This window comes from Nannospalax galili, unplaced genomic scaffold (assembly GCF_000622305.1).
Source record: "Nannospalax galili isolate Female #2095 unplaced genomic scaffold, S.galili_v1.0 scaffold2349, whole genome shotgun sequence".
Lineage (NCBI taxonomy): Eukaryota > Metazoa > Chordata > Mammalia > Rodentia > Spalacidae > Nannospalax > Nannospalax galili.
The window spans coordinates 20619-31669 of NW_008359205.1; the positions used below are offsets into that span (position 1 = coordinate 20619).

Consider the following 11051-nt stretch of genomic DNA (forward strand, 5'->3'; position numbering starts at 1 on the left):
ACACTACTAGAAAGAGAAGAACAAATCTATTATTTCCCAGACCTCAACCAACTGGTCCAGAAGGTAGTGGGAGATTGTGTCTCATGTTCCCTGGTGAATGCTACCAGATCAAAGGTCCCATCTGGTAAGAGAGAAAAAGGGACATGACCAGGGACTAACTGGGAAGTAGATTTTACTGAGGCCCTCCCAGAAAAATATAGTTATAAATATCTTTTAGTGTTCATAGACACTTTCTCAGGGTGGGTTGAAGCTTTCCCCACCCGGGAGGAAACAGCCCAGATGGTGGTGAAGAGACTGATCAAAGACATTTTCCCTCGATTTGGACTGCCTAAGGTAATTGGGTCTGATAATGGCCCAGCCTTCATCTCCCGGGTAAGCCAGGGAATGGCCAAAGCACTGGGGATTAATTGGAAATTACATTGTGCTTATAGACCCCAGAGTTCAGAACAGGTAAAAAAAATAAAACTATTAAAGAGACCTTAACCAAATTAGCTTTAGAGACTGGCACTAAAGACTGGGTGCAGCTCCTACCCCTAGCTCTATTTCAAGCTAGGAATACTCCTGCTATACACGGTCTAACCCCCTACGAAATTCTGTTCGGAGGGCCACCTCCTGTTCTCAATGTAACTTTGTCCCCCTTGCCCTCTTCTTTTGATAACCCCAGCTTGAAAACAAGACTCTTGAACCAGAATCCCACTGAGTGAGAGAAAATCTTTACCAACTACACATCTGTGGAGAGCCGTAGGCCCCCACCCCAGAATATAACAAGACCTGGTTCCTGGCAAAGCTGTTTCCAGACGTCAAGGCTGACCTGGTTTGAGATTAACCAGATGACCATACTTGAAAGCCTCACAAACATGTTGTTCTAACTCGGGCACTTACCACTTGAGAAACTCCCTCATTTCTTATGGAAATGCCTAAGAAACTTTTGTATTACTTTGTAATCATGCAGGTGTAACCTTATAATTGATTTGTGGCCTTACTATAGAATTGTGATATGGTGTTCTGTTAATAGAATTGCTCTGCCTCAATAGATTTATCCCTGCCAACTTCCCCCTCCCACTACTGCCGCTTTCTCTCTCCCACTTCTACTGCTTGTGACGTTACTGCCGCTTTCTCTCTCCCACTTCTACCGCTTGTGACGTTACTGCCGCTTTCTCTCTCCCACTTCTACTGCTTGTGACGTTACTGCCGCTTTCTCTCTCCCACTTCTACCGCTTGTGACGTTACTGCCGCTTTCTCTCTCCCACTTCTACTGCTTGTGACGTTACTGCCGCTTTCTCTCTCCCACTTCTACCGCTTGTGACGTTACTGCCGCTTTCTCTCTCCCACTTCTACCGCTTGTGACGTTACTGCCGCTTTCTCTCTCCCACTTCTACCGCTTGTACTTTGTGGTCTTTGCCTTTAAAAGAAGCCTGTGAACTGGGCTCTGGGCTTCTGTCCTCCGAGTGAGACAGGAGTCCATTTTGCGCAAAACACCAATAAATCCTCTTGCTTGTTGCATCTCCTGGTCTGAGGACTGAGTTATTGGGGGAGCAGCCTCCTGTGGACGTTGGGCACCCCAGACTGGGGTTCCAACAACATCCAGGGTATTCTGTGTGCAGGAAGTCTTAGAGCCTTCTAGAAGCTGCACCTGAACTGTGCCATCAGCTGGCCAGGGTCTGGTCATGTCCTGATGCTGAACTCCAGGCTCAGTCCTGGTCACAGGAACCCTAAGGGGATCTGCAGCCTCACCGGCTCTAGCCTGACTTTACTGTCACTGGGTTTCCAGGCCACAGGCATTGGAACTTCCTGCTTTGCTACAGAGAAGCCTCCTGTATGGTCACAATCTTCACATCAGCCCTGCTCCCTCTCCAGGGACTTGCTAAGATCCTGACTCCTCACTGGTACCTGCAGATGTCTGTCAGGGGCACAGAAGCAGGGTGGAAGGTGGCCATCTCTGTCCCCTGACCATGAAAGGAGGGAGGGAGGACGGGGCTCCTGAACACCTGCACCTGCTCCAGAGCAGACCTGGCGGCCCCTTCATCCCCATCCCTCCTGTCCCTCTGTCCCTGTCTGTGACTCCCTGGAGTCTAGAGCTGATTCCTGAGCAGAGGCTCCGGCTTCTCTGTTCTGGGGTCACTGAATGAAGTTCTGTCTCCTCCAGCTGCTCTGTCTCCTCAGTCACTGGCTCCACCGGGGGCAGCAGAATCCCATCTGCTTCTTTGTTCCAGTTCCTTCCTTTCTCTCTCATAGCCATTGCTCCCATAGGGCCTCCTGGTTTATCAGTGACTAAGTGTCATCTGTACAATGTCACCTCACGCCTCAAACTCTCCCAGGAAAACTTTTCTACCCAATGTCTCCACCTTCATCTGCCAACATGGCCCCCACAGCGGCATCTCTAGTGGACATTTCAGCTCAGCACCTCACACACTGTGCTCCCGTGTCCTCCTCACACACCGTGTACTCCCGCGTCCTCCTCACACACCATGTGTTCCTGTGGTATCCTCCTCACACAGCATGTGCTCCCATGGCCTCACACACTGTGTGCTCCCGTGTCCTCCTCACACACCGTGTGCTCCCATGTCCTCCTCACACACCATGTACTCCTGTGTCCTCCTCACACACCATGCTCCCACATCCTCCTCGTACACCGTGTGCTCCCACGTCCTCCCCTCCTCACACACCGTGTGCTCCCGTGGCCCTCCTCACACATGCGTGCTCCCACGTCCTCACACACCGTGTGCTCCCATGTCCTCACACATGCTCCTGTCAATCATCCCCTTCTCCACTGATGACACACCTTCCTCACTGTACACTCTGCAGCCCTGGGAGCTGCCTGACTCCTCACCTCACACCCAGGTTTAGACCAGGAGGAGGAGCTGTGGAGTGGATTCAGCATGCCGTCCCCTCCCCACACCCCTGACCATATCAGGACGACCAGAGTCTGCAGCAGGAGCAGCGACTGGTTCCCGCAGGTTCCCACTGCTGGAGCTTCACCTCGCCGTGTTCTTGTGAGCACAGCAGAAATACCACCGTCGTCACCACCAGATCTTTGACAGGAGACGTTGCTCTCTGTCCTCCTCTGCTCGGCTGTCTCCTGACTCCTGTCCTGTGAGGAGGGGTCTGACCTCCCACCTCCTCCAGCCTCGCGATGTGTCCAGACCCTGACCTCCCCTCAGCGGCTCTACCCAGGTGGCCGCTTCCTCATTCTTCCCGAACACATAGACATGCTCCTGCCTCAGCGCATCTGCCCTGCAGGGTCCACAGCCTGGAAGGAACTTGGTCCTGATGCCCTCAGGGCAGACTCCTCATGATCTTCAAATCTGTCCTCAAACACCACTGTCCCGATGAGGTCACACGAGCACCTGTTCCAACAGCCCCTTCCCTGTCCCACACACCTGCACTCTGACCACCTTCCCCACACCACCTGCTGCCTCCTGACAGGACACCGTCCTTGTTTATTCACCATGGTGTGTCGTGTGCATCTCCCACTGTAACAAACGGTCCATGAGGACAGTTAATTTTTTGTTCTTTTTGTGATAGGGTCTCCCTGTGGCACTTGCTGGCCTAGAACTCGCTATGTAGACCAGGCTGGCCTTGAACACAGTTATGTTTTACTCCATGGTGTGTTGTAGATACAATGAAAGAGTGTGTCACACATTCACACAGAACATCTGTGGACGATCACCATGGACAATGCTGCATGAACGTCCTGGGGAGTCTGTTTCGAGTCACCTCAGACAGACACAGTGACAAACAGACTACAGAAAAGATTCCATCCACATCCAGCTTGGAGAACCAATCAGTTTACTGGGGTCACTCAGGAGCACAGGTGACTGGGCAGGAGCATCACTGAGAAATCCAACCCAGAGTGAGTGTCCACTCATGACACTGCGTCACTGGAATCCCCCGCAGAGCTGCAGCAGCTCTATGGAGCAAACTCCTTCCCCAGACACCATTCATGTAAATATGAGGACAGGCCTCCTGCATGTTCCACATTTCCTGGGCTTCCTGAGTCCTGTAACCTCATTCACCATGCCCCTTCTCTGTCCAGGACCAGTGTTTCCATCAGGTGAAAAATGCTGCACAAGCCCCGCCCACTTCTGGACAAGCTGTTGTTAGCACAGCCTCAGGCCACATGCTGCTCTGTGGCAGTTACAAAGGAAGGTCCCCACACTGTGCCAGGGCCACCAGAGCCTTGTGGCAGGTGCTGCCCTCCTCCTCCTCCTTTCCTCACTGCCTCTGTCCTGTCCTTGACTTACTGATCTATTGTCAAAATTTCCTTATATGTAGGGGCTGGAGAGATGGCTCAGCAGTTAAGAACACTGGCTGTTCTTGCAGAAGACCCGGGTTTAAATCCCAGCACCCACGTACCAGGTAACAACTGTTCATAACTCCAGTTCCAGGGGATCAGACACCCTCTTCTGTCCTCCATGGGCACTGCATGACATGGGTACAGTTACCTACATGCAGGCAATACATGCATACACATAATAAATAAATACATAAATAATAAATAAAATATTAAAAAAAATAGGCCTGGGGAGGGCTCCTTTTCACCTTCTGCTTTCTGAAGACGCAATGACAAGACACTGTGTGGGGTCTCTCCATCTCTGTTAGTTTGAGGCCAGCCTGGTCTCCATAGCGAATCTAGGCCAGCTGGGGCTACAGAGCCACCCTATCTCAAAAAGACCAAAAAAATTTTTTTTTCATATAATCTTAAATGCAAAGGAGACTCTTGCCCTAAATCCTTGAGCTGCTATTGGAGCAGCACCAGGATTCCCAGAGGGAGGGAGGGAGGGAGGGAGGGAGGGAGCTGAGCTGAACAGGGTTCCATCAGGACCTGAACCATGATGAGATGCTGTGGATCTGTCCTCTCTGCTGGTCCTGCAATCAGGACTAGGTTATGAGAGACTAGGGGAAGAAGGAAGATAATTCAGGAAACAGCCTTCAAGGGCAGAAGCTCAGGATTCTGAAATTCATCTTTCAATCGACCTGGTGCAGGGCCTTGATGGGTCTGCTGGGACAATGATGAAAAACATCTACTGCCGTGACACTCAGGACCACAAAGGAGAGGAGACCATCCTTCGCAGAAACAAGGACCAAGGACAGGCCTCATGCTCTACAGACACTAGGGACAAGAAATAAATACCGAGTGGAGCTGAGACCACAGCCAGGCCTGAACCCTGGCTGATATGGACACAGGAGCCCCTGCTGCCCCTCATCCTAGAGACAGGACAAGGCTCTGGCCATGAATGTGTCCCTGTGATCACACACTCTGTCAGCATGTGGTCCTACTAAGTGAGAAGGACAAAAGAGATCAGGAGGTGACAGCACTGAGGAGTGACCACGTCAAAGTCCACAATGGACTGAGCTCCAGCCCTGTCTACACTGGACCCCCACCGCCTCCTCCTGTCCCCCCTCACACACAGGATAGCAAATGCAGTTTCCAGAAGGTTCTCAAGGCTGTCATTTATTTCCTCCACCAAACTTTAGAAATGTTCTCTGTTAATTAACCCATCAACCTTTCAGATCAAGGATTTGAACAGCCCAGGACACACACAGGAGAAAGCAGACATCTTCAGACACTGCCACCAAAGAGAATCCAGTGGCTCTTGAAGTCAGAGGGAGAGACTTGAACACAGCTCCTGTCCCTCAGTCCCCACAGGGCAGCTGTCTGAAGCTGAAGAACAAGAGTCATCAACAGTCGCCATAAAGACAACACCACCAACACCCACCACTCACACAAAGGTCCAAATTCTGAGAGTCCCTGTGACCCAGTCCTGCCTGTGTTTCCCACCCCCATCCAGGGCCTTAGCATGTCACCTTAATGAGTCTGCAGACACAGGTCAGAGCTCTGAACACTGTCACTGTCTGCAGAGAAGAAATACCAAGACACACTCAGAGCCAGAGAAGATGTGGTGGGGGAGGAATTATGGGCTGGCTGACTCCCCATGGGCTCCATCTCTACCCAAAGGGCCTCAGGGATCCTCCCTCTCCCCACACTGAGTCCAGGGAAGTCCTGGACCCCAGGATGTTTCCTAAACTGTGACACCAGATCCAGGGAAGAGTCAGGAGGTATGAGGACAGGAGGTGCAGGGACTGAACAACTGCCCTCCTGGGGGTCTGTCCTCCCAGGGACCTTCCCCCGCTGACCCTTAACATCTCAGTTCAGGTCCCCATGTCTATAACCCTCATTCCTTGCTTTACAATGAAGTCAGTGACACGACACAGACCCAGACTGGGCATATTGGTGGGGGTGGGTGGGCTTCGATTACTGAGGCAGAACACACTTCTAAATGTGAATGAGAAAGAAAATTCAAACCCTGACCTTCCCTACCTGTATTCTTCCTCTTCCTCCTCACAACAGCCACCACAGCTCCAATGACCACAGCTCCAAGGAGAACCAGGCCAACAACAATTTCCAAGATGGAGACGGTGGGCTGAGGAGACTCTGGGAAGGGAAGGGAAGGTGAGGGCCTGACCCCAGCTCTCAGCCCTGACCCTGCTCAGGGGCTCCAGAAGGGCTCCTACTTTCCCTGAGAGCAGGCTCTGTGCCCACACCCCTCCTTACCCCATCTCAGGGTGAGGGGCTCAGGCAGCCCCTCATGCTGCACATGGCATGTGTATCTCTGCTCCTCTCCAGAAGGCACCACCACAGCTGCCCACTTCTGGAAGTTTCCATCCCTTGCAGGTCTGGTCTCCACAAGCTCCATGTCCTGGGTCAGGTCCTCCCCATGCCTCTGCCAGGTCAGGGTGATGTCCGCAGGGTAGAAACCCAGGGCCCAGCACCTCAGGGTGACGTCTCCTTCAGGTCTGGGGTGATAGGTCACATGTGTCTTTGGGGGATCTGAGGGAAGAGTTGGAGAGTTCAGACATCCTGCATTTTTCCTGGGGACTCCAGCAGTGCTCATGTGACCATCCTGGGAATGGACAGGAGAGCCATGTGAGGGAGGGGTGCAAACCCTGCAGACAGGCCTGGATAATTTATTCACTGAAAATTTTTAGAATTACTGTTAGCCAGTCCAGTAAAGGAAAAGTTCAGGTTTCCCACATGGAAAATGGACTTCTGGTCCTGACTGGGTGGGGCTAAGAGACTCAGCATCCCTGGGGTCAGCCCTCCAGACACCGTGTGGGCAGAGAACCCGGCCTGAGAGAGGCCATGGCTCACAGTGGGCTGCAGATGGACGGGAACTGCTGGCTGGTTATTTCAGGATCTTCTCTCCTATCCTGAGACTCTGAACTGTCCTAGAGAAGGGTGAGCCCTGGAGTCACTCTCTGATGCTGGATCAGGAAACCAAGGAACATCCTCCCCTCTTGATGAGAGAGAGAGAGAGAAAGAGAGACAGAGAGAGAGACAGAGAGAGACAGAGAAAGACAGAGAAAGACAGCTTGATGAGAGAGAGAGAGAGAAAGAGAGACAGAGAGAGAGACAGAGAAAGACAGAGAAAGACAGCTTGATGAGAGAGAGAGAGAGAAAGAGAAACAGAGAGAGAGACAGAGAGAGACAGAGAAAGACAGAAAGACAGAGAGACAGAGACAGAGAGAATCCCAGCTGATCCCATTTTCCTCCCTTCTCAGAGACAGGAACCCCAGTCCGAGGCAGGTGGGGGATTTTCCCGCGGCCCCTCTTACCTGTGCTGCAGAGTCTCCTTCCCGTTCTCCAGCTATCTGAGCAGCATCTCCACGCACTCCCCCTCCAGGTAGGCCCCGTGTCCTTCAGCTTCACCAGCCTCCTCCCACTCTCGCTGGGTGATCTGAGCTGCCATGTCCGCTGCCTTCCAGGATCTCAGATCCTCGTTCAGGGAGATGTAATCTTTGCCATGGTAGGTGAATCGCTCATACCCGCGGAGGAGGCCACATCGCAGCCACACATCCACTGGAAAGAGTGAGAACCTGGCCCGGCCCGGGCGGTCAGCCCGGCTCACAGGCCTGATTTGGACCCAAACTGAAAGCCCAGTCCCCGGGCTCCTTTGGGTCCAGGGAACCCGCGGGTCCCGCAGCCTCCCACTGAATTGGATCTGGGGACCCAGGGTGACTATGGCTGTAGGTGGGGACGTGGGGGGTCGTGACCTCCGACCCGGGGTCACTCGGGGTCACTCACCGTCCTCGCTCTGGTTGCGCAGGTTGCGCAGGCTCACACGGTCAGTCTGTGCTTGTCCCCGGACTCTCTGCGTGTTCCGCTCCCAGTACTCCGGCCCCTCCTGCTCCACCCACGGCGCCCGCGGCTCCATCCTCGGATTCTCCGCGTCGCTGTCGAAGCGCACGAACTGCGTGTCGTCCACGTAGCCGACGGCGATGAACCGGGGCTCCCCGAGGCCGGGCCGGGACACGGCGGTGTGGAAATACCGCAGCGAGTGCGAGCCTGGGGGAAGATAGGGGTGAGACCCCGGACAGGGGCGCGGGGCTCGGGTGGACACGGAGCGGGGCGGGGCCGCCCGGCTGGGCCGTTTCCCTCCCGACCCCGCACTCACCCCCGCGGGTCTGGGTCAGGGCCAGGGCGGCGGTGAGCAGCGGGAGGAGGGTGCGCGGCGCCATCGCCCCCATTCGGGAGACTCGGGGACAGTCTGAGTCGGGCGGGTCTGAGTGCATGTATAGCGGTGACCGCGGCGACGCTGATTGGCTTCTGTACGAACCCGACACCCAATGGGAGTGAGAACTGTGACGCGTCATCAGTATCCAGGCAGAAGGGCCTGACAGGTTAGGCCAGGGAGAAGTGAAACCCTGGTGGTTGGGAACCCTGACCTCTGGCTTCCCCACCCCAGACCTCGTCAGGACTTGAGACCTTGCCCTGAGCCCTGTGAGGTCAGAGCGCTTCCCGCTTGGCGCCCCGCGAGCCTTCGGAGCTCGGGTGGAACTGCTCCAGCGTCCTCTCCAGCGCCGTGCAGCTGGAAGCCGCTTCTCCACGAAGAGATCCGATCCAGGCTTGTCGGCGTCACTGCAGGCCCCACTTACCTACCTGCTGCTTGGGGCCTCCTGGGAACAGCAGGCAGGGAAGGACTTGAGGTTGGAGCCAATGCACTGATGGATGGGGAGTCCTCCCAGTCCCGTCACACAGCGGTCACGTGGATCTGCGGACAACCAGGTTTTCTCCATTTTCACTTTCCTTTCCCTTGTTGACTCTGGAAGCCAGCGCTGTCACTTGGACACTTGCCTGTGCACCCTGCACTCTGGAGGGGAATCCACTGAAAATGCATTTGCAGGAACAGAAAGGGAAGTTATCCCATCTGTTCCCTCAGCGAACACAGGAACAGGACTCTCACTGCCACGTGGACCCTGAGCAGGGGAAGGCTGGCTGAGGATGACCCCCGAAAACCATTCTTGGAGGCCGATGTGCGCCTAGGACTCAGCTTGAGTCTGAAGACATCAGTGCAGTGCAGAGCCTGGCACAGGGTCTGAACTCCTCCCTCCTGGACAGCAGGACTGACCCTTTCTGTCCCAGCTACCGCCCCGAACTCTGGACCTTGCAGCCCTTCCCCTGAACGTCCTGTCCTTGTCCCTGTGGCCACCCTTGGCTTTGACTCCACTTTTAGATCAGGTATTCATAAACCAGAAGGCACACGTTAATGCCACACAAATCATGCTGGAGCGATGGCTAAGAGCCTGTGCTGCTCTTCCAGTCCCTGGAGTTCAGTTCCCAGCAGCCATGTCAGATGACTCACAACTGTCTACACCTCTAGCTCCAGGGGGATCTGACATCTCTGCCCTCAGGGGTCACCTGCACTTAACTTGTACATACCCAAACGCATGTACATATGTAAAAATAAAATAAAATTGCAAAGTATCCTACAAAAATCACTCTCAGTACCAGTTTGGAATGTCACACTAACCTTAGCAGCAGTGTGGCTGGAGGATGCAGGTACTCTGGTGGGTATGAAGGCTTCGGTGGGACATTAAAAATATTTTTATTTTATGTGTATGAGTGTATTGCCTGCATGTATGTAAATGCCCTTGTGATGTGCAATACCTTCAGAGGCCAGACGAGGGTGTGGATACTCTGGAACTGAAGTTAAGGATAGTCATAACTATTATGTGGGTGCTGAGACTCAAACTGGGTTCCTCTGTAAGAACAGCCAGTGCTCTTAATTGCTAAACCACCCCATCCCATTTTTTAACCAGGTGAGGCTTTTTCCTCAATTGATAAATGTGTCACTGGAGATCACTGACTGAGCAAGAAGAGAGCCCCTCCTTCCATCCTGGGGCAGGGCAGGTGGGGAGGGCCATAGAGGACCTGGTGGGAAATTGGGCGATAAGACAGAGCACCGCCTGGGAAGTGCCACACACCTCCATGCCATCTGACACATGAGCATTTTCTTCCTCTGTTAAAAACAACGCAGAGCCAGGCATGGTGGTGCACGCCTGTAGTCCCAGCACTTGTGAGGCAGAGGCAGGTGGATCTCTGTGAGTTCAAGGTCAGCCTCTTCTACATAGTGAGTTCCAGGACAACTGGGGCTACAGGGAGACCCTGCTTCAAAAAGACCAAAGCTAAACAAGCAAGCAAGCAAGCATGTACACATTTGTTCCTCCTTGCTCTTTCCTTTCTGTGTAAAATGACTAGCTGTTTGAACTTCTGTCCACCTTGACTTTGCTACTATGATGGACTTTAACCTGGAATTGGGAGCTACAATAAAAGTTTTCTCTCTTAAATTACTTTGCATCAGAGTATTCCCATCACAGAAAGAGAAATGAAACTAGAAGAAGAGCCAAAATGTCATTCATGGGGCTGGAGAGACAGTTAAGAGCACTGGCTACTCTTGCAGCAGACCTGGGTTGGAATCCCAGCACCCACATGGCAGCTAACAACTGTCCGTAACTCTGGTTCCAGGAGATCCACCAGCCTCTTCTGTCCTCCGTGGGCATTGCACCACAGGATGCACTTACCTGCATGCAGGCAATACACACATAAAATAAAAATAATGAATAAAAAAATTTTTAAATTAAAAAGCCAGGCATGGTGGTGCACGCCTGTAGTCCCAGCACTTGGGAGGCAGAGGCAGGCGGATCTCTGTGAGTTCAAGGCCAGCCTGGTCTACATAGTGAGTTCCAGGACAGCTGGGGCTACAGGGAGA

At 53.3% G+C, this 11051-nt stretch overlaps 1 protein-coding gene across 2 annotated transcripts in view; it reads right to left on the reverse strand.

Moving 5' to 3' along the window:
• The window catches only part of LOC103725555 (patr class I histocompatibility antigen, A-126 alpha chain-like), a 20817-nt gene extending 12228 nt beyond the window's left edge, over positions 1 to 8589 (reverse strand). For both annotated transcript variants that reach the window (XM_029558518.1, XM_029558517.1), the window contains exon 1: positions 8457 to 8589. In XM_029558518.1, coding sequence (XP_029414378.1) covers positions 8457 to 8574 — 118 coding nt within the window. In that variant the 5' untranslated portion in view covers positions 8575 to 8589. The remainder of the gene's footprint in view (positions 1 to 8456) is intronic.
• Positions 8590 to 11051: the final 2462 nt, after the last annotated feature.